This window comes from Macaca mulatta, chromosome 4 (assembly GCF_049350105.2).
Source record: "Macaca mulatta isolate MMU2019108-1 chromosome 4, T2T-MMU8v2.0, whole genome shotgun sequence".
In the NCBI taxonomy this organism is placed as follows: Eukaryota; Metazoa; Chordata; class Mammalia; order Primates; family Cercopithecidae; genus Macaca; species Macaca mulatta.
Genome location: NC_133409.1, coordinates 49,052,326 through 49,076,883, shown reverse-complemented (window position 1 = coordinate 49,076,883; position 24,558 = coordinate 49,052,326). Strand labels below are relative to the sequence as shown.

General features: G+C 40.1%; 1 protein-coding gene across 10 annotated transcripts in view; it reads right to left on the bottom strand.

Moving 5' to 3' along the window:
- PHACTR2 (phosphatase and actin regulator 2) overlaps positions 1-24,558 on the bottom strand; it is a 294,524-nt gene that overhangs the window by 11,166 nt on the left and 258,800 nt on the right. For 7 of the 10 annotated variants that reach the window (XM_077999486.1, XM_077999487.1, XM_077999488.1 and 4 more), the window contains one exon: positions 5,577-5,653. In XM_077999486.1, the coding sequence (XP_077855612.1) occupies positions 5,577-5,653 (77 nt within the window). Of the gene's footprint in view, positions 1-5,572; positions 5,654-24,558 lie in introns of those variants that run through there. The other 3 variants (XM_015137221.3, XM_015137223.3, XM_077999489.1) reach the window with 1 other exon arrangement.

Here is a 24,558-nt window from a genome sequence, read left to right as displayed (position 1 = left end):
CAAACATGTCATGGAATGTATTCCATGGTGGAAGTATCAGAGGTACCTCCTCAGTGCACAAGACGTGGAAGTGTCACAATTAATGTTAGTGCCAACACATTAATCAAGAAAAGCCACCATGATGGAATCCTCATTTACAGAAACAAGGACTTAGAGAATGGATCCTTTATTTTTTCTTTTAAATGTTTGTTTTTGACCAGGTAATAACATTCATCATGTTTCAAAAATTCAAAACGTTCAAAAGGGTGAGTCGTGAAAAGTCTCCCTCCCATGCCTGCCCTTGGCCACCAGTTTGTGTCTCTCTCCGGAGATACAGAAATAAAAGAAGCCATATACAGAAGTGGGTCCTTCCATTGTACACCAGTACATCACTGTGTCAGAAATGGCCGCTAGATAAAGAGGTGCCCGAGAAGAGGAGTCAGCCCATTTATTAACCAACCCAAATCTGCAAGGAGTTCACAGATTGAGGTTTTGAAGGGAAGCCTTACTTGGTATAAGAAGACACTGTCTCATGCTAATAAGAGGAAAGGAGAGCTACTGTGTATCTAGGGCATTTAAAGGGCAAGGTAATGATTCATTTGGTGTTTATTTTCCCCAAGAGAGGCTGGTGCTGAGTACCACCATCTTTTTTATGAGCAATTTGCTAAATGTAAAACTGGATTGTGTTTTTGTATTATTTTTATTAGAAAGAGTAGTGATTACCAGAACTTCTTCCTCTTAAAAGAATTACTGAAAACAGCTTGAAAATCATAAGCATTATTTTTATGTATTGGAGCCAAAATATATCTCTTCTGGAATATATCTCTAATGATCTCATAAGTTAATGGAAAAATAGCAGTAACATTTGCTTTACTGCCAAGGTTTAAGAATTCTTAAGCAAGGCGTATTCATTTTAGTGATAGGAAAATTTAATTTTTTCTTGTCTGGAAAGGTATTAAAGAGTGTTAATCAATTTATGTTTTGGAGAACTTTTAAAGTTTGCCCTTGATGTCAGTTGTTACTTGCCCCAAAAGCTTATATATTTGCATCTGTTTATGTTTACATAAGCAATGAAGATATCAATAGACTTTTATGAAATACAAGAAGCATATACTAAATTTCTCAAGATGAGTAAATAAAAAAAAAATAGCCAATACAATTTTGAGGGTGAAAAAAATGCCCCATCAAAAATAAAAGTATATTACAAATCTGTCCTAATTAAGCAGAAGGATATAGACAGGGATAGATAAACAGCTCATTAGAACATAATAAGCAATCCAGAAATTGACTGATGTGTATATTAAAAGAGAATTTCTCATCCACAGGGAAATAAGTGGCAGTGAGAGAATCAACTACTGATTTAGAAAGAAGTAAAGTTAGTTTACTTTTCTGAATCATACACACAAAAAAATGAACCCCTCCAAAGCATATATAACAGGTAAAAATAACAGTTTTATACTCTTGGCCTCCTCCGTCCATAAGACACAAAACAATGAAGTAAAACATAACAATACAGACAGATTTGAATATACAAAAATTTAAACAAAATACCATTAAAAAGTTTAAAAGTTAATAACAAATTGGAGAAAAATATTGCAACATATGCAATAAAGGGCTGATATCCATGATATCTAAGGAGATGCTACTAGTCCATATAAAAGACAAATAACTACCCAAAAAATTGATCCCATAATTTTTTTTTTTTTTTTTTTTTTTTGAGACAGGGTCTCACTTTGTCACCCAGGCTGGAGTGCAGTGGTGTAGCCATGCCTCACTGCAGCCTCAATTTGCTGGGCTCAGGTGATTCTCTCACCTCAGCCACCCAAGTAGCTGAGACTACATGCAAGCACTGCCATGCTCAGCTAATTTTAAAAATTTTTTCTAGAGATGGGGTCTCACTATGTTGATCAGGCTGGTAGAGAACTCCTGGGTTAAAGCAATCCTCCTGCCTCAGCTGGTCAGAAGTTTTGGATAGTCAAGTCAAATAATAAAAAATAAGTGATCAATAAAGATATGTTAAGATGCCCAATCTAATAGAAATCAATGGAATGCGGTATTATTGTTCATCCTTTTAGAATATAAACCTCTCAACCACATCCCTCTCCTCCCAAATGCTGATGAGGGTGAGTCAGTAGACTAGGCATGCTCTTAAACTGTAGATCTGTAAACTAAGTGCTCTTTTTGGAGGATAGTGGAATAGTTTATTCCAAAATGCAAAATGTGTATGCCTAGAAACCTAGCAAATCCACTTATGGGACTAACACAGAAATACTGGCATGTGTGCACAAAGATATATGCCTAAAGAAAGTCAAGGCAACATTATTTTAATAATGAAAAATTGAAAACTCCATAAACATTCATCAATAGTGTAATTGTTCAATAACTTTTTGGCATATTACCTATGAAATGTCAGTCATTCAAATGAAATATATATATATACACACACACACATACATATATATGTGTGTGTATATATATATATATTTTTTTTTTTTTGAGACAGGATCTCTCTCTGTTGCCCAGGCTGGAGTGCAGGAGTGCAGTGGTATGATCTGGGCTCACTGCAACCTCTGCCTCCTGGGCTCAAGGGATCCTCCTACCTCAGCTTCCCAAGTAGCTGGGATTACAGGTGTGAGCCACTACACTCAGCTAATTTTTGCATTTTTAGTAAAGACAGTGTTTGCTATGTTGTCCAGGCTGGTCTCAAACTCCTGAGCTCAAATGATCTGCCCACCTCGGCCTCCCCAAGTGCTAGGATTACAGGCCTGAGCCACTGCATCTAGCTCAATGAGATATATATTATTATAGAAAAGATTTCTTAGATGCTATGTTTATGTGTGAGAGAGGGTGCATATAAATGCATACATGTACGTACACATATTATATATATATATACACACACGTTTATAAATGCATGGAAAAACATCTAAAAGGATCTACATCAAGCTTTTACTAGTAGATACCTGTGAGAATAGAAATGAGGTTGGGAAAGGAGTGAAGGGTTTTCATTTATACTTAATAGAATTTTGTATTGCTTGAATGCTTAATTAGAATATATTATTTTTGTACATACAAATACAAATATAAAAAAGAGGCCAGGTGCAGTGGCTCATGCCTATAATCACAACACTTTGGGAGACTGAGGTGGGAGGATCGCTTGAGCTCAGGAGTTCAAGACCACCCTGGGCAACATAGCAAGACCTCATTTCTACCAAAAAAAAAAAAATACCCCCACTAAAACAAAATGACCCTTACTTCTCCCTGTACCCCAATTTTATTGTACTTCTTCATATAGAGTACAACAGAATAGAAAGAACCTCTTTTAGTATACATATTTATTTTTCATAAAAGGAGAACTTCCATAAAAATGTACTTTTACAATTCAATTCTTTTTGACTGTAATTTATTCTTTATATCTACACAGAAGCAAAACTATCCCGAATGATAATGTGTGGGTTGAGTGCAGACCCTGCAGCTCAGGGGTCAGGACTCAACTGCACTAAGCACTCCATCTTCCCAGTTGCCTGGAGGCCCCAGTCAGCATGAGGTCACCCCAAATATTGAGCCACTTTTCAATAATCAACTTTACTTCAGAAGAGCAGCTACAGGTGTCACATTTTAGCATACATTTTTCCCTACCTCAGAAGTGGAAGGGAGAAAAGAGGGGGAAAAAAAGTCTGGCTTCATAGGGACACGTTGTTGGTCTCAGAGTACATTATGATAGAATAAAGCCCTCAAATAGATAAAAATCCATTCAGGATGTTGGAATACTCTACATGTATATACAAACAAATGACATAGGAGGACATAAACAAATAAAGAAGTACATTCAGCTCTTGGTGTCTGCAGGGGATTCATTCCAAGACCCCTTCAGATATGAAAATCGATGAATTCCTCAAGTCCCTGATATAAAATGGTGTAGAATTTACATACAACCTACACCAATCCTTTTATATACTTTAAATCATCTTTAGATTACTTATACTACCTAATATAATGTAAGTGCTGTATAAATAGCTATTATACAGTATCATTTTATGATCTGTGTTATTTTTATTGTTGTGGTGTCATTTTGTATTTGTTTTAAAAAATATTTTGGGCTGGATGTGGTGGCTCATGCCTGTAATCCCAGCATTTTGGGAGACTGAGGCGGGCAGATCACTTGAGGTTAGGAGTTTGAGACCAGCTGGACCAACATGGTGAAACCCTGTCTCTGTTATTAATACAAAAATTAGCCAGGTATGGTGGCACATGCCTGTAATCCCAGCTACTTGGGAAGCTGAGGCAGGAGAATCGCTTGAACCCGGGAGGTGGATGTTGCAGTAAGCTGAGATTGTGCCTCCAGCCTGGGTGACAGAGCAAGACTCTGTCTAAAAAAAAAAAAAAAAAAAAAAAAAAAAATTGGACTGTGGTCAGTTGATTCTGCAGATGGGGAACCCATAGATATGGAAGGCCGACTGTAACCCTGAAAGAAAGGGGAGTTGCCCTGGCACACAAGACAGTAACATAGGAAGAAAAGCTGTGGAGTAAGTCTACAATAACAAACCTCACTGCTCCCCCATCAATTTCAGGGAAGTTTGCTGTTAAAGTTGGAGGTTATACAGCAGCTTCCTTTATATTGTGACATGCTCCCAGTACACAGTGCCATCATAACCAGGACTGCAGGAACAGTGGCACCGGGATGTATGGCTGTAGCTTAGGGGATCAATATTTGTTTTCCACAAAGACCTATCATGATCTTTTTCATGTCATTGGTCATCTATCCTGGTATTTTTTATTGATTTGATTTTTAAAGATTTGATTTGCTTGCAAATTTTTAGAAACACCTGTTATACAAAGCAAAGTACATTCATCCTTAAGACAGAAATAAACAGAACACCTGTGAAGTGAGGGGGTCAAACTATATGATCACTCAGGTCCTTTCTGGGTTTGGTAACCTGTGAAAGAAACCGAAGGGGACTAGCAGAAAAATGGTAAGACGATAGCAATATCCTATGGCACCAATAAAATCAGGATTCCCATTCTAAAGTTGTATCTTCTGAAAAGTCAGCTTCAATCCTATGCTATGTCTATTGTGAAACCAAAGTGTTATATATGTGCCCACACTGACTCTCGCCAGCATCTATTCTGGGCATACAACTTCAACTAAGTCTGTTCAAGAGCAGAATAAATGTCTTCAGGCCCAGAAAAAAACGAAGAAAGGAACCAAAATGTAGCCCTATGGAATGATTCAGACTTCCTTGAAAGAAAAGATTTAATTTTAGAAATTCTTATTCAGCATGATTAGTTTTAGTGTTCTTGAAGGAGATAGCTGAGTTTATTATGAAATTCTAGAAATTTACAGTCTTATCTAGTAATACCTTTAAAACTGTCACACAGATTGTTAGGTTCTTAAAAGGAAGCAAGGATGAATGTGAGAGAAGCGGAAATGTTCATAAGATGGTTTTAAGCTAAACTGTTTAAAAACATTTTTTAATTGTGATAAAATATACCTATCATAAAATTTACCATTGTAGGCAATTTCTTTTTTTTAACCAACTTAAGATGGGATCACATCTTAAGCATTCTCAATTTCTAAACTGCATTTTGTCACCTACCTTGTAAACTGTCGACTCTCTTCATGAACTTCCATTTCTGTGCTTTTAAATTCATTTAGTTCTTTCCTTATTGCTGCCTAAACAGGAAAAAAAAAACAACAACAGATAAACAGAATTGTTATTTAGGTCATATATTACCTCCATATATACAGCATCAATGAAGCAGACCTTTTTGTTTTTTTTTTTTTAGGAGATAGGCTCTCGCTCTGTCACCCAAGCTGGAGTGGAGTAGTGAGATCATGGCTCATTGCAGCCTCAAACTCCTGGGCCTCAGTGATCCTCCCACCTCAGCATTCTGAGTAGCTGGGATTACAGGTGTGTGCCACCATGTTCAGCTAATTTTTAAATTTTTTTTTGTAGAGACGGAGTCTCAAGATATTGCTCAGGCTGATCTTGAACTTCTAGACTCAAGTGATCCTCTTGCCTCAGTTTCTCAAAGCGCTGAGATTACTGGTATGAGCCACCATACCCAGCTTAGACATTCTTTTAAGGTGTAATAAATGTAATGTAGTACTATAGCCAAAGTAAAACCATGATAGACTTCCTTCAAGTGCCCTTGGCAAGGGGGAGTGGGAGTGGGCCTTTGCTAAACTCGTCCTTTGAGTCTGGTCTATGAATCACACGGAACATCCCCCGCCTACGATGACCACAAGGAAAGTGCAGGTCATGACATTTTCTGAGAAGCAATACCATTTTCCTATGGAAAGTTCTGCACTGAATATTGCCCACAACATGGCTTTGACTAGCTGCCAGAAAGCTACTGAGAAGGCAGTCGCTTATATGTTCTTTAATATTGAAAGTTTATAGAAATAGAACTTATAATTTCAGCATAGTCCTTAAAGCTACCCAAAGAAAATATCAAATAGAATGCATTGCTATTTAAAGAACACATAATCCCTGTCACGTAATTTTTGGTATTTGAGGGGATGCTTACGCCATTCAGACTGAAATGTTAACATTAGTTATCTGTTAACAAATAGTGGCAGGATTACAGATGGTTTGTGGTTTCAAATTTTTGCTTATTTTCATTTCCTAACTTTTCTACAAAGAATGTTTTACTCATGTTTTTCAAAAGGTGCTAATAAAAACACCCCTGTAACCTCTAGGCAAAATGGACTCTTCAGCCAAAACAAAGAATGATAAGTCACAGGGAGCGACTTCACTGGGAGATAAAAAGTCTTCTTTGTGGTTGGAAAATAATAAATTTTAGAAAAGGGAACAGACAGAAGAAAGCCCTGAGGCCTCTCTCTGGCTCTTTCTCATAACTAACCATCATTCTGCAATACACAAGCCTTTCCCTCAACACTCCTTTCAATGCCATATTTAAGTCCGTGTCACAGATTGCCTCTTCTCCCCAAATAAATTCCTCAGCCCCTGTAATTTGTATGGGGAACCTGTGACTAGGAACTATGACAATAATGCTTGCTATTGACTTTTGGAAATGAAGAAGCAAGCAGAGAAATATGTGTGAGCCTGAGTCCTCTGTGACACAGCTGTCCAGTTTGTCCCCGATCAACAGTGAGGACGCTTTTGCTTACTGCAAAAACTGATGCGTAGAACCAGAAGGAGAAAGAGTGAGGATGCTCTATACCACTCACCAATTAACATCTATCAAACATTCTTCCTTGAAAGGTTTTTTTGTTTTGTTTTGGTTTTTTTTTTTTTGAGTTGGAGTTTCGCTCTTGTCGCCCAGGCTGGAGTGCAGTGGCGTGATCTTGGCTCACTGCAACCTCCGCTTCCCGGGTTCAAGTGATTCTCCTGCCTCAGCCTCCCGAGCAGCTAGGATTACATGCATGCGCCACCATACCCAGCTAATTTTTGTATTTTTAGTAGAGACGGGGTTTCACCATGTTGGGCAGGCTGGTCTCAAACTCCTGACCTTGGATCCACCCACCTCGGCCCTCCAAAGTGCTGGAATTACAGGCGTGAGCCACCGCGCCCAGCCGAAAGGAGGTATTTTAATTTGAATAGTGCCAGAGAATCCTGTCTTGATGTTCATTTCAAATGTCTTCTCCAAATGTAAGGTTTCAGCAGAGGAAGTGAAAAGCGGTACACTTGGAGTTAGAAGACAGGTATTCTAGTCTTGGCTATGCCCTCATTAGCAGTGTGACCCTTAGTGAGTCACTTCACTCCAAACCTCAGTTTTCTTATCTGGAAAACCAGGAGGAAATTCTTCACAAAATCATGAGCATTAATCAAGAGCATATTTGAAAGTTCTTTGTACACTGTAGAGTCAATAAAATGTCATTATTATGAGCCTCTTGAAAAACAAATTATTCTAGTTTGTGATTGGGATTAACAATTCTTTCATTTTTATTTATGAAGAGTCTACTGGAATGAAACAAGATAATGCCACCAAAGTTGACTTAACCATGAATAAGATGAAGTCCTTATTTGCAGTAGTAGGTTGGCTGCCGCTGATCTAGTATGGCAAAAATCAATGAAAGCATTCTGTGAGAATCAACTGAGATATGGAATTTACAAAACATTATTATTGTAAATTGTGTGCTATACATCCGTCATATTAACAAAATTTATAATTCACTGGTGACCATATACATACGCATAAAGAGAGACAGTTTACTATTTACAGGCACATCCTACATGCTCATCTGCAATGTGACTTTGCAATTTCCCTATCAAGAGGTGAAGTCTATCTCTCCAGCCTCGACACTGGGTGAATCCTGTAACCGCTTTCAACAAATGCACACAGTAGAGGTGATACGTGCCAGTCTGATGAAGCCCAACTGGCCTGGCACCTTTTGCTTCTTGCTACTTGAAAGTTAGCTGTCATGTAAAAAAAAAGTGACTACTCTCAGAAAACCATGCTGTGAGAAACCCAAGATACAAGAAAAGGCCCTGGAGGATAAGATGCTGGGTAGACAGAGAGAGAGAGGACAAGGAGCAAAAGGCACCAATGATTAGTGAAGAAGCTATCTTGAAAGTGAATTCTCTAACCCAGCATTTCACCTGATGCCACAGGGATCCGAAACAAACTGCTGGGCTGAGCCCTTCCCAAATTCCTAACTCACAGAATTGAGAACAAAATAGCTGTTTTAAAAGCCACTAAGTTCTGGGGTCGTTTGTTAAAAAGCAGTTGATAACCTGAGAACTATTCCAAGGCTTTTACCTTACGGCTGATACAATGGAGGCCTAGAGACGTCATATGACTTGCTAGAGAGAGATGCACATTAACCCTTTTCCTGTTTGCCCTGAGAATACTTGCCTGGCAGCACTAACAGCTGCAGTTGTTTACCTCAGGATAAGTTTGCCATGAAATATCTTGCTTTTATTTTTGCAAAGACTTTGGAAACAGAATACATCATTCTATTTATAGCATTATGGTTTTAGTAGTGGTATTCCCATTTACAAAATACAGTACTTCTCGATTGCTGAAAATGTCAAATCCTAGAAAATGCAGCGTTTCTATGTGTGATGTTAACATCATTCTCAAACAGTTGTTGGCCAAAACATTGTTCGATGAATCTGATTTTTCCAAAATAGATGATTTTGATGTTGGTTCTACTTAGAAACAACTCCAAGAACAGTTTGTGCAATTTATTTATTTATTTATTTATTTATTTAAGACAGGGTCTCACTCTGTCATTCAGGTTGGAGTGCAGTGGCGTGATCTCAGCTCACTGCAACCTCTGCCTCCCGGGTTCAAACAATCCTCCCACCTCAGCCTCCTGAGTGGCTGGGACTACAGGTGCGCACCATCATGCCTGGTTAATTTTTTTTTATCTTCTGTAGAGATGGATTTCACAATGTTGGCCAGGCTGGTTTCAAACTCCCAGGGTCAAGCGATCCACCCACTTCGGCCTCCCAAAGTGCTGGGACTACAGGCGTGAGCCACCGCAATCGGCCCCTAGTTTATTTTCACATGGGAAATCTGTCAGATTTGCTTCAGCCTCAAAGAGCTTGTTTATGTAAAATTAAATGAGCACTGGCAGCGAGGCGCATTTTCTTTCTCTAAACAGGACGAGGGTTAAGTGACAAACATGGGGCTCACACACAAACCTTTTAACCTCACATCCTACAGTCTTTCCACTAAAATGAGCTTCTGGGCCCCTGTCATCAGGATAATTGCTTCAGATCTGCATGTTGTGTGTGTGGGCTTACAATTAGAAAGATGTGTCAGTTATGTGAATGATGTGGTAATGGAAGTGATGTGAAATTATAAGGATGAGTTGTTTGAAAAAAATATACCAGAAAGATGTGACTACAGGCAATTAAAGAGATAAAATGCTTATTTTTAAAATTCACTGAAGATTGATCATATTTTTATTACAAGAGATACTTCCTCTTGGAATAAAGAGTAAGATTTCCTGAGAGAGTTTAAAGAGGAAAAAAAGTAATTCAGACACATTAGACAAATACATGTATAATAAACTTAACTCTCTTCTTTGCAATAGAGACCAGGTTTTAGGCCTAATAATTCTTCACATATATGTAAATAGAACTGATTTATTTTTATTTTTATTTTTATTTTTTGAGACAGGGTCTTGTTCTGTCACCCAGGCTGGAGTGCAGGTGGTGTGATCACAGCTCACTGCAGTCTCAAATTTCAAGGCTCAAGACACCCTCCCACCTCAGTCTCCTGAGTAGCTGGGACCACAGGTGTGTGGCCACCACACCTGGTTAATTTAAAAAAAAAAATTGTAGAGACGAGGATTTGCTGTGTTGCCCAGGCTGGTCTCAAGCAATCCTCCTGCCTTAGCCTACCCAAAGTGTTGGGATTACAGCCATGAGTCACCACACCCAGTCTGGGACTGATTTTGTTGAAAGACATGAGATAAAAAGAGCTGGGCTGAAATTATAGGGGATTAGAGCCCCAGTGGTGCTGGGTTGTACCACCAATGGGAAACCATTGAGCCCAAACTAGGTAGGTATTTCTAGAGTAGAAATAACAACAACAAAACTCTATGAGATAGCAACTGAGACCAATATGTAGTAATTTTGGCATCATGAGAATTATAGAGAGGAAAAAGGAAACAAAAATGTCTGAAGCTAAGTTTAAAATTGGCCAGTGGTGAGTGGTAACAGGTCTGCTTCATCAGTCCCAGTCAGCTCAGGGTTATGCTGGGAAGAAGCAACAGGTGATTTGTCAAAAATTCAGACCCTGGAGTGGACCTCCAGCAAACTCCAACAGACCTGAAGCTGAGGGGCCAGTCTGTTAGAAGGAAAATGAGCAAACAGAAAGGAATAGTATCAACATCAACAAAAGGGACATCCACACCAAAACCCCATCTGTAGGTCACCAACGTCAAAGACCAAAGGTACATAAAACCACAAAGATGGGAAGAAACCAGAGCAGAAAGGCTGAAAATTCCAAAAACCAGAGCACCTCTTCTCCTCCAAAGGGTCACAACTCCTCGCCAGCAAGGGAACAAAATTAGACAGAGAATGAGTTTGACGAGTTGACAGAGTAGGCTTCAGAAGGTCGGTAACAACAAACTTCTCCAAGCTAAAAGGAGCATGTTTTAACCCATTGCAAGGAAGCTAAAGACCTTGAAAAAAGGTTGGATGAATGGCTAACTAGAATAACCAGTGTAGAGATGAGCTTAAATGACCTGATGGAGCTGAAAACCACAGTACGAGTACTTCATGAAGCATATACAAGCTTCAATAGCCGATTCGATCAAGCGGAAAAAAGGATATCAGTGATTGCAGATCAAATTAATGAAATAGAGTAAGAAGACAAGATTAGAGAATAAAGAGTGAAAAGAAACGAACACAGCCTCCAATAAATATAAGACTATGTGAAAAGACCAAATCTACGTTTGATTGATGTACCTGAGAGTGACGGGGATAATGGAACCAAGTTAGAAAACACTCTTCAGGATATTATCCAGGAGAACTTCCCCAACCTAGCAACACAGGCCAACGTTCAAATTCAGGAAATACAGAGAACACCACAAAGATACTCCTCAAGAAAAGCAACCCCAAGACACATAACTGTCAGATTGACCAAGGTTAAAATGAAGGAAACAATGTCAAGGGCAGCCAGAGAGAAAGGTCGGGTTACCCACAAAGAGAAGCCCATTCGGACTCATAGCAGATCTCTTGGCAGATACCCTACCAGCCAGAAGAGAGCGGGGGGCCAATATTCAACCATTCTTAAAGAAAAGAATTTTCAACCCAAAATTTCATATCCAGCCAAACTAAGCTTCATAAGCGAAGGAGAAATAAAATCCTTTACAGACAAGCAAATGCTGAGAGATTTTGTCATCACCAGGCCTGCCTTACAAGAGCTCCTGAAGGAAGCACTAAACATGGAAAGGAACAACCGGTACCAGCCACTGCAAAGACATGCCAAACTGTAAAGGCCTTCGATGCTATAAAGAAAGTGCATCAACTAACGGGCAAAATAACCAGCTAACATCATAATGACAGGATCAAATTCAAACATAACAATATTAACCTTAAATGTAAATGGGCTAAATGCCCCCATTAAAAGGCACAGACTGGCAAACTGGATAAAGAGTCTAGACCCATCAGTGTGCTTTTTCAGGAGACCCATCTCACGTGCGAAGACACACATAGGCTCGAAATATAGGGATGGAGGAAGACCTACCAAGGAAATGGAAAGCAAAAAATGCAGAGCTTGCAATCGTGGTCTCTGATAAAACAGACTTTAAATGAACAAAGATCAAAAGAGACAAAGAAGGCCATTATATAATGGTAAAGGGATCAATTCAACAAAAAGAGTTAACTATTCTAAATATATATGCACCCAATACAGGAGCACCAGATTCATAAAGTAAGTTCTTAGAGACCTACAAAGAAACTTAGATGCCCACACAATAATAATGGGAGACTTTAACACTCCACTGTCAATACTGGAAAGATCAACAAGACAGAAAATTAACAATGATATCCAGGACTCGAACTCAGCTCTGGACCAAGTGGATGTAATAGACATCTACAGTATTCTCCACCCCAAATCAACAGAATATACATTCTTTTTAGCACCACATTGCACTTATTCTAAAATTGACCACATAATTGGAAGTAAAACACTCCTCAGCAAATGTAAAGGAACAGAAATCAAAACAAACTGTCTCTCAGACCACAGTGCAATCAAATTAGAACTCAGGATTAAGAATCTCCCTCAAAACCGCACAACTACATGGAAACTGAACAACCTGCTCCTGAATGACTATTCGATAAATAACGAAATGAAGGTAAAATAAAGATGTTCTTTGAAACCGATGAGAACAAAGACACAATGTACCATATCTCTGGGACTCAGCTAAAGCATTGTGTAGTGGGAAATTTACAGCATTAAATGCCCACAAGAGAAAGCAAAAGAGATCTAAAATCGACACCCAAGCATCACAATTAAAAGAACTAGAGAAGCAAGAGCAAACAAATTCAAAAGCTTGCAGAAGACAAGAAATAACTAAGATCAGAGCAGAGCTGAAGGAGATAGAGACATAAAAAACCCTTCAAAAAAATCAATGAATCCAGGAACTGGTTATTTGAAAAGATCAACAAAATAGATAGACTGCTAGCAAGACTAATAAAGAAGAAAAGAATCAAATAGATGCAATAAAAAATGATAAAGGGGACATCACCACTGATCCCACAGAAACACAAACTACCATCAGAGGATACTATAAAAACCTCTAAATCAATAAACTAGAAAATCTAGAAGAAACGGATGAATTCCTGAGCACATACACCCTCCCAAGACTAAACCAGGAAGAAGTTGAATCTATGAATAGACCAATAACAAGTTCTGAAATTGAGGCAATAATTAATAGCCTACCAACCAAAAAAAGTCCAGGACCAGACAGATTCACAGCCGAAATCTACCAGAGATACAAAGAGGAGCTGGTACCATTCCTTCTGAAACAATCCCAATCAATAGAAAAAGAGGGAATCCTCCCTAACTCATTTTATGAGGCCAGCATCATCCTGATACCAAAGCCTGGCAGAGACACAACAAAAAAAGATAATTTTAGGCCAATATCCCTGATGAACATCAATGCAAAAATCCTCAATCAAATACTGGCAAACCGAATCCAGCAGCACATCAGAAAGCTGATCCACCATGATCAAGTTGGCTTCATCTCTGGGATGCAAGGCTGGTTCAACATATGCAAATTAATAAACGTAATCCATCACATAAACAGAAACAATGACAAAAACCGCATGATTATCTCAATAGATGCAGAAAAGGTCTTTGATAAAATTCAACAGCCCTTCATGCTAAACTAGGTATTGATGGAATGTATCTCAAACTAATAAGAGCTGTTTATGACAAACCCACAGCCAATATCATACTGAATAGACAAAAACTGGAAGCATTCCCTGTGAAAACCGGCACAAGACAAGGATACCCTCTCTCACCACTCCTATTAAACATAGTATTGGAAGTTCTGGCGAGGGCAATCAGTCAAGAGAAAGCAATAAAGGTCAAATTATTAAATTTGACCTTTTTATTTGATAAATTTGATAAATTATTAAATATCAAATTATTAAAGCATCAGAGTCAAATTATCTCTGTTTGCAAATGACATGACTGTATATTTGGAAAACCCCATCGTCTCAGCCCCAAATCTCCTTAAGCTGATAAGCAACTTCAGCAGTCTAAGGATACAAAATCAATGTGCAAAAATCACAAGCATTCTTATACACCAATAACAGATAAACAGAGAGCCAAATCATGAGTGAACTCCCATTCACAATTGCTACAAAGAGAATAAAATATGTAGGAATATAACTTACAAGGGATGTGAAAGACCTCTTCAAGGAGAACTACAAACCACTGCTCAAGGAAATCAGAGAGGACACAACCAAATGGAAAAACATTCCATGCTCATGGATAGGAAGAATCAATATACTGAAAATGGCCTTACTGCCCAAAGTAATTTACAGATTCAAAGACATCCCCATCAAGCAACCACTGACTTTCTTCACAGAATTGGAAAAAACTACTTTAAACTTCATATGGAACCAAAAAACAGCTCGCATATCCAAGACAATCCTGGGCAAGAAGAACAAAGCTGGAGGCACCTTGCTACCTGACTGCAAACTTTACAAGGCTACAGTAACCAAAACAGCATGGTACTGGTACCAAAACATATAGATCAATGGAACAGAATAGAGTCCTCAGAAATAACACCACACATCTACCACCATCTGATCTTTGACAAACCTGACACACACAAGCAATGGGGAAGATTCCCTATTTAATAAATGGTGTTGGGAAAACTGGTGGCCATATGCAGAAAACTGGAACTGGACACCTTCCTTATACCTTGTACAAAAATCAACTCAAGATGGATCAAATATTTAAATGTAAGATCTAGGACCATAAAAATCCTAGAAGAAAACCTGGGCAATTCCATTCAGGACATAGGCATAGGCAAAGACTTCATGACTAAGACACCAAAAGCAATGGCAACAAAAGCCAAAATTGACAAATGGGATCTAATTAAACAAAACAGTTCCTGCACAGCAAAAGAGTGAACAGAGTGAATAGGCAACCTACAGAATGGGAGAAAATTTTTGCAATCTATCCATCTGACAGAGGGCTAATATCCAGAATCTACAAAGAACTTAAACAAATTTACAAGAAAAAAGGCAGACAACCCCATCAAAAAATGGGCTAAGGATATGAACAGAAACTTCTCAAATGAAGACATTTATGCAGCCAACAGACATATGCAAAAATGCTCATCATCACTGGTCATGAAAGAAATGCAAATCAAAACCACAATGAGATACCATCTCATGCCGGTTAGAATGGCAATCATTAAAAACTCAGAAAACAACAGATGCTGGAGAGGTTGTGGAAAATATGAATGCTTTTACACTGTTGGTGGGAGTGTAAATTAGTTCAACCATTGTGGAAGACAGTGTGGCGATTCTTCAAGGATCTAATACTAGAAATACCATTTGACCCAGCAATCCCATTACTGGACATAGACCTAAAGGATTATAAATCATTCTACAATAAAGACACATGCATACGTATGTTTATTGCAGCACTATTCACAATAGCAAAGACATGGAACCAACCCATATGTCCATCAATGATAGACTGGATTAAGAAAATGTGGCACATATACACCATGGAATACTATGCAGCCATTAAAAAGGATAAGTTGATGTCCTTCGCAGGGACATGGATGAAGCTGGAAACCATCATTCTCAGCAAACTGTTACAAGATCAGAAAACCAAACACCGCATGTTCTCACTCATAAGTGGGAGTTGAACAATAAGAATATAGGGACACAGGGAGGGGAACATCACACACTGGGGCCTGTGGGGAGTGGGGGACTAGGGGAGGGATAACATTAGGAGAAATACCTAATGTGGGTGATGGGTTGATGAGTGCAGCAAACCACCATGGCACGTGTATACCTACGTAACAAACCTGCACGTTTTGCACATGTAACCCAGAACTTAAAGTATAATTAAAGAAAGAAAGAAAGAAAGAAAGAAAGAAAGAAAGAAAGAAAGAAAGAAAGAAAGAAAGAAAGAAAGAAAGAAAATGCAGACCTTGCTGCCTTCCCAAAGAGCATGAGCTGTGGGGCCAGAATTAACTAGAATTGCCATTTTGATATCCTTTATTTCTTGGGTAAAATTATGATGGGATGTGGAGAGGATTTCTGGACTACTCATCAATCAAGTTCAATGCCACAAGGAGGTAACTGTTGCCCTTCTGCTGCTAGGGCAGCGATGAACATGGCAAAGAATAGCTTAGGGAGAACAAAAATCTCAGGCTTTCTTAGGACCTGTTTAGACACTGTGTTCCTGGAAAGACAGTATGTGTTATTCAACTTCAAATCCCCAGTATCTAGGATGATATTTAATATATTGTAAGGTTTTTAATAAGTGATTACTGAGTTGGACAAAAGCACAGCTCATCTGAAAAAATTCTACACTCTCTTTCACTGGATAGTTTTAGACTAGATCATAAACTGAAGAATCAACAATGAAAATATCACCAATGGGGAACAAAGCTTGGCTTCTCATCCCTGACCATGAGTGTAATATTGGTAAGAGCTACCATTTATTGATGAGCAGGAATTCTAGAGATATTCTACCTAATTCTCAAGATAGATATAATTGGCTTTATTTTACTAGTAAGTAAGCCTAGGTTAAACGACTTGGCCAAGGTCAAACAACTACCAAGTGGCCAAGTCAAGAATCAATCCATCCTAGAAGTGCCCAGCTCTAAAGACTGCCCTTCTCTCCTCCATGGAGCTTCCAAGCTCTACTCTAAGGAGATGGTTACCGGCAGGCAAGCCTAGGTCTTCAGGCCAATTCGATGGCCTTCTCTGACCTCACCTGTCTGCCACTGAAGGGCCAGCTCATTGATCAACCTCAGTGCAGGAAACCAGGCCATCTCTATTTTACTGTACATGTATTTCTAGTACTCTAAGTACATATATTCTAAAACTGACAATTTTATTTTGTTTATTTTTGTTTTAGAGACAGGGTCTCATTCTGTTGCCCAGGCTGCAGTGCAGTGGTGCAATCATAGCTCACTGCAGTCTTGAACTCCCAGACTCAAGGGATCCTCCTGCCTCAGCCTCCCAAGAAGCTAGGAATACAGGGGTGTGCTACCACATCTGGCTAAGTCTTTTAGTTTTTGTAGAGAGAGGGTTTTGCTATGCTGCTCAGGCTGGTCTTTAACTCCTGGCCTCAAGTGACCCTCCCATCTTGGCCTCCCAAAGTGCTGACATTACAAGTGTGAGTCATTGTGCCCTGACCTGAAAATTTTATGTTAAAGGTGAATAAAGCTCAATCAAGTTCACAATTAATAAGGCATTTCTCCCATCACTTCTCTTTCCCAACATGAGCCATTTAACCAGACTACCAGATTTCAGAGATTCCCCACCACACCCAGCAAGGGCCTTCCTCCTTCACAGAAAGGAGAGACATTGATTAATTATTGACTGATTGGTTACTACTCTTTAAAATGCAAGGTGGTAGCTTAGTGGGGCTAAGAAAATGGCACTAAGATAAGAGAAAGAAAAAAGACGCTCCTTTAGGCTGACAGGAAGCTCATTTTTTGTTTGTTTGTTTGGTTGGTTTTGTTTTGTTTTTGAGATGGAGTCTCGCTTTGTTGCCCAGGCTGGAGTGCAGTGGTACAAGCTCAGCTCACGGCAACTTCTGCCTCCTGAGTTCAAGTGATTCTCCTGCTTCAGCCTCCCAAGTAGCTGGGACTACAGGCAGGAGCCACCACGCACAGCTAATTTTTGTATATTTAGGAGAGATGGGGTTTCACCATGTTGGTCAGGCTGGTCTTCAACTCCTGACCTCAAGAGATCCACCCAACTCACCCTCTCAAAGTGCTTGGATTACAGGCATGAGCCACTGCACCTGGCCTCATTGTTTATTTTTTAAAGCAGAGGTGGAAATATTTATCTTGAATAGTTTTTTAAAATGGAACATAGACCTCAAAAGTTAAAAATAAAACTCATTTTTAAACATAATAGTTAAATTACAATTTTTACATGAATTAATATAATATATTATTTTAAATCTGATCTAAATATATATATATAATAAATAATATATTACAAAATGCTTTCAGGTAAAAAGCAACAAAAACCAGAAACGCTGGTTAATAATGGTGATTAGCATGTGCCATTTTCATTCTAAAATAAAATATACACTAAGACCATTGAGAGTTTTAGGATCTCTGGGCAGTAAGCACGATTTCATCACATGTATCTTTTAACAACTAGAGGCAACAATTTTTTTCGGTGTTAGGTAGGAAATGGTACTTTTAGAAATTCTTAAAAGTACTGTGCATTAAAGTGTTTCTTTTCTTATTTTTGCATTTTTAAATATTCAGATATGGCTCAATGAATATTCATCACCTGTGTATATACAATATACTACACATAAACATCTTAAATTGTTGCATTTTTCTATTTTTTATCTTTAAAAAGTGTACCATATTATTTATTTATTTATTTTGAGACAAGGTCTGGCTCTGCTGCACAGGTAGGAGTGCAGTGGCATGGCTCTCTGCAGCCTCCTGCTCCTGGGCTCAAGCAATTCTCCCACCTCAGCTTCCTGAGTAGCTGGGACTACAGGCACGTGCCACCACTCCCGGCAAATTTTTTGTATTTTGTAGTAGAGACAGGGTTCCACCACATTGCTCAGGCTGGTCTCAAACTCCTGAGCTCAAGAAATCTGCCCACCTCGGCCTCCCAAAGTGCTAGGATTATAGGCATGAGCCACCGTGCCTGGCCAATATTTTTTCTATTTAAAAGAAATTCTAATTCTTAATTTTCTTGTAGAGATACACACACATACACAATAAAAATCCACTTCTAAAAATGCTGCCTTTTAGACTTTAAAAAGTCTCAGGAGAAGTGTGAGAGATACTGTCAGAGGGAGAAAATGATGCCCATGAGGAGAAAGGGGCTGTGGCTATGCTCTGGGGATCAGATCTGCAAGGGAAATGCCAAAGTCATGTGCCTTCAAAGCACTCATGAACAGAAACAAAGGCTGTGGCAGAAAACCTGGCCATGTACCTTTCCCCTGCAGCCTAGAAGTCCAGAACAAAATCCCATTTTTGTTTCAACATAAAATTAAAAAAAAAAAAACCTCTCTGTTACAGCTAGAGAGGAATGAGCTTTACCTTCCAACAAAAGAACAAGAGTTAAAAAGAATCATTTCTAGGGTTTGGACAATTTAGTTTCCATATGAGGGTGGTTAGTCATTTAGACTCTCCCTGCTTGCATACTTGGCAACTGCAGTGACCTTTACTCATGTATCTGGCCCTACCTGCCTTTCTGAAGTTTTGCGTTTGAATAATAAGATAGCTGGGAATGGTGGGTGTGGAAAATTATATTTTCCAAATTTGGCCACAATTGTAATCTCGTCACTCCCCTGTCAAGAAGTGGAGCTAATTAATTCCCCCTTCCTTGAAGCTTGAGCTGGTCTTATGACTTGCCTGTAACTAACAGAATGTAGTAGAAGTGAGGCTGGATGCCTTCCAAAGCCAGATCACGCAAGGCCATATAGCTTTTACCTGGTTCTCTTGGGACATTTGCTCAGCCACCATGTAAGAAGACTGATGACTCAGGCTACCATGCTGAAGAGGCCATGTATAGGTAAGTTTGGTCGACTAGGAGCCAGAGTTGAGCCCTGCCTCTGAGCCATCCCTACCAAGACACCAGACACGTTAGAGAAGCTGTCTTGGAGCCTCCAAAGTAGCCTATTTGTCAGCTGAATAACATTGAATGACCTTAGTCAACCTCATGAAGAGCAGAAGAATCACCTAGCTGAGCTCTGACTAAATCTCCAACCTACAAAATCTGCAAGATATAAAATAGTTGCTGTTTTCAATCACTAAGTTTTGGGGAAGGTCACTGCACAGAAACAGTGACTAGAGCAGGGTCAACTAGGAGCCACAAAACGAGAGGTGAATGACCAAAAGCCCACAACTGAAAGGAAAGGAGGATGGAAGAAACCTTGCACCAAGTTCAGAATGCAGTACTATTTCTAGCAAAATGGCATCCCAGATGTCTTGACTAACTCTTCTATTGAAAAACAATTAAAATGCTAAACATAGCATCTAAAAACCGCTTTAAATGTCCTAAACAGCTGGGAAAAGAGTAAAAAATACTTCGACAAGAATGAGTAAAAGAAGATCATGGCCAGAGAAATAAGGTAAGTGAGCAATGAAACTGGCTGTGACCTTGAGGGCACTTGTGTTAAATCTAGTGAATTTGAGCAGGCATCTTTATGATTTGGTGAAATACAGAAGACACACAAAACCCACCCAGATCTAATAAATAATTCTCTCTCCATAAATTGGTGACCAAATGGCATATCCTCAGTGTAAGGGTAAGCTAGAATATCTGACCCTCCAAGGACAAACAAAAAATTGCAAGCTGGTGCTTAGTGTCAGGCCTCTGAGCCCAAGCTAAGACATCATATCTCCAGATGGCTTGAAGCAACTGAAGATCCACAAGAAAAGTGAAAATAGCCTTAATTGATGACATTCCACCATTGTGATTTATTTCTGCCCTAACCTAACTGAGCAATGTACTTTGTAATCTCCCCCACCCTTAGGAAGATTCTTTATAATCTCCCCCACCCTTAAGAAGGTTCTTTGTAATTCTCCCCATCCTTGAGAATGTACTTTGTGAGATCCACCCCCTGCCCCCAAAACATTGCTCTTAACTCCACCGCCTATCCCAAAACCTATAGGAACTAATGATAATCCCACCACCCTTTGCTGACCCTCCTTTCAGACTCGCCCCGCCCGCACCCAGGTGAAATAAACAGCCATGGTGCTCGCACAAAGCCTGTTTGGTGGTCTCTTCACACGGACGTGTGAGACATTCGGTGCCAAAGACCCGGGTCAGTGGGACTCCTTCAGGAGACCAGTCCCCTGTCCTCACCCTCACTCCATGAAGAGATCCACCAACGACCTCAGGTCCTCACACCAACCAGCCCAAGGAACATCTCACAAATTTAAATCGGGTAAGTGGCCTCTTTTTACTCTCTTCTCCAGCCCCTCTCACTATCCCTCAACCTCTATCTCCTTTCAATCTTGGCGCCAGCCTTCAATCTCTCCCTTCTCTTAATTTCAATTCCTTTCATTTTCTGGTAGAGATAAAGGGGACACATTTTATCTGTGAACCCAAAACTCTGGCGCCGGTCACGGACTCGGGAAGGCAGCCTTCCCTTGGTGTTTAACCATTGTGGGGACGCCTCTCTGATTATTCACCCACATTCCATTGGTGTCTGATCTCCGCGGGGACGCCTGCCTTGAACATTCACCCACATTCCCTTGTTGGCAAGTCAATTGCGGGGACGCCTGCTTTGGCTGCTCACCCACGTTGCAGCCCTCTACCCTTCTTTTTAAACTTGCCTCCTTCACTATGGCAACCTTCCACCCTCCATTCCTCCTTCTCCCTTAGCCTGTGTTCTCAAGAACTTAAAACCTCTTCAACTCTAGCCTGACCTAAAATCTAAGCATCTTATTTTCTTCTGCAATACTGCTTGGCCCCAGTACAAACTCGACACTAGTTCCAAGTGATCAGAGAATGGCACTTTCGATTTGTCTATCCTACAAGATCTAGATAATTTTTGTTGAAAAATGGGGCAAATGGTCTCGTCCAGGCATTCTTTTACACATTCGTCCCTCCCTAGTCTCTGCTCCCAATGAGACTCATCCCAAATCTTTCTTCTTTCTCTCCTGTCTGTTCCTTCAGTCTCCACTCCAAGCTCTGAGTTCTCTGAATCCTTCTTTTCTATGGACTCATCTGACCTCTCCCCTTCTCCCCAGGCTGCTCCTCACTAGGCCAAGCCAGGTCCCAATTCTTCCTCAGCCTCTGCTCCCCCACCCTATAATCTTTCTATCTCCTCCCCTCCTCACACCCGGTCTGGCTTACAGTTTCGTTCCAAGACTAGCCCTCCCCAACCTGCCCAACAATTTCCTCTTAGAGAGGTGGCTGGAGCTGAAGGCATAGTCAGGGTACATGTGCCTTTTTCTCTATCAGACCTTTCCCAAATCAGCCAGCGTTTAGGCTCTTTCTCATCAGACCCCACTAAACATACACAGGAATTCCGATATCTAACTCTGTCCTACAATTTAACCTGGAGTGACTTAAATGTCATCCTAACTTCTACCCTCTCCCCAGATGAATGGGAAAGAGTTTTTTCTCTAGCCCAACCTCACGCCGATAACCGCTTCATGAGCCAGACCTCCAGGAAGGCATTAGAGCAGTTCCCTGAGAAGATCCCCAGTGGAACTATCAGGTATCAGGCGAGATTACATGGTTTCCTGCCTAGTTGAAGGGCTTAAAAGGCAGCTTACAAAGCTGTTAATTATGACAAACTTAAAGAAATTACCCAAGGTAAAGAACCCAGCCCAGTTCACAGCCTGCTTAGCAGCAACCCTTAGACGCTTTACCGCCCTAGACCCAGAGGGGCTAGAAGGCTGCCTTATTCTTAATATGCATTTTATCACCCAGTAAACTCCCGACATTAGAAAAAGCTCCAAAAATTAGATTCCAGCCCTCAAACCCCACAACAGGACCTAATTAACCTCACCTTCCATGTGTACAATAATAGAGAAGAGTTGCAATTACTTGCCTCCGCTGTGAGAGAAACCCCAGCCGTATCTCCAGCACACAAAAACTTCAAAACGCCTAAGCCACAGAGGTCAGGCATTCCTTCAGGTCTTCCTCCCCCAGGATCTTGCTTCAAGTGCTGGAAATCTGGCTACTGGGCCAAGGAATGCCCGCAGCCTGGGATTCCTCCTAAGCCATGTCCCATCTGTGCAGGACCCCGCTGGAAATTGGACTGCCCAACTGGCCCAGGGTTCTGAATGACTGCTTCCCAAATCTTCTCGGCTTAGCGGCTGAAGACTGACACTGCCCGACCGCCTTGGAAGCCTCCTGGACCATCACAGACGCTTTGGGTAACTCTTACAGTGTAGTTACAGTCCGTCCCCTTCTTAGTTAATACGGAGGCTACCAACTACACATGACCTTCTTTACAAAGGCCTTTTTCCTTTGCCTCCATAGCTGTTGTGGGTATTGATGGCCAGGCTTCTAAACCTCTTAAAACTCCCCAACTCTGGTGCCAACTTAGACAATACACTTTTAAGCACTCCTTTTTAGTTATCCCTATCTGCCCAGTTCCCTTATTAGATCGACACATTTTAACTAAATTATCTGCTCCCCTGACTATTCCTGGGCTACAGCCATACCTCATTGCCACCTTTTCCCCTAGTTCAAAACCTCCTTCGCATCCTCTCCTTGTATCTCCCCACCTGAATCCACAAGTGTATAGGATACCTCTACTCCCTCCTTGGCGACAAATGATGCACCCCTTACCATCCCATTAAAACCTATCACTCTTACCTCGCTCAACACCAGTATCCCATCCCACAGCATGCTTTAAAAGGATTAAAGACTGTTATCACTCGCCTGATACAGCATGGGCTTCTAAAACATATAAACTCTCCTTACAATTCCCCCATTTTACCTGTCCAAAAACCAGACAAGTCTTACAGGTTAGTTCAGGATCTGCGCCTTATCAACCAAATTGTTTTGCCTATCCACCCCATGATGCCAAACACATATACTCTCCTATTCTCAATACCTCCCTCCACAACCCCTCCATAACCCATTATTCTGTTCGGGATCTCAAACATGCTTTCTTTACTATTCCTTGCACCCTTCATCCCAGCCTCTCTTTGCTTTCACTTAGACTGGGTACTCCCAATTCTTAGTCCTTTAATACCTGTTTTTCTCCTTCTCTTATTCAGACCTTGTATCTTTCATTTAGTTTCTCAATCCATACAAAATCGCATCCAGGCCATCACCAATAATTCTATATGACAAATGCTCCTTCTAACAACCCCACAATATCACCCCTTACCCCAAAATCTTTCTTCAGTTGAATCTTTCCCACTGTAGGTTCCCATGCCTCCCCTAATCCTGCTTGAAGCAGCTCTGAGAAACATTGCCCATTATCTCTCCATACCACCCCCAAAAATTTTCACCGCCCCAACACTTTACCACTATTTTGTTTCATTTTTCTTATTAATATAAGACAGGAATGTCAGGCCTCTTCACGTGGACGTGTGAGACAGTAAGTAAGGGGATAGGCAGGGAGGGATGAAATGTACACTGAAAATTCAAAGCCACGAGCTAAACATCACAGAGGTTTGCTGCTTCAATTCATGAAGGTAGTCTAAAATAATTCATTTTGATAATCTAGTTTAAAAGTTATATTTTTAAATATAACAAAGTTTTCATCAGGAAAATGTATGCATTCTAAACATATATATCTAATGACACACCTCACAATAAATGAAGCAAAATTGACAGAATTATAAGGAGAAGTACAAAAAAATCCACATAGTGGGAGATTTAACACGTCTTATTTGTTACCAGACAGATCAAATAGACAAAAAAATAACTAAGGCTACAGAAATCTGAATAGAACTAACAAGACTGATTTTACAGGGAAATTTGC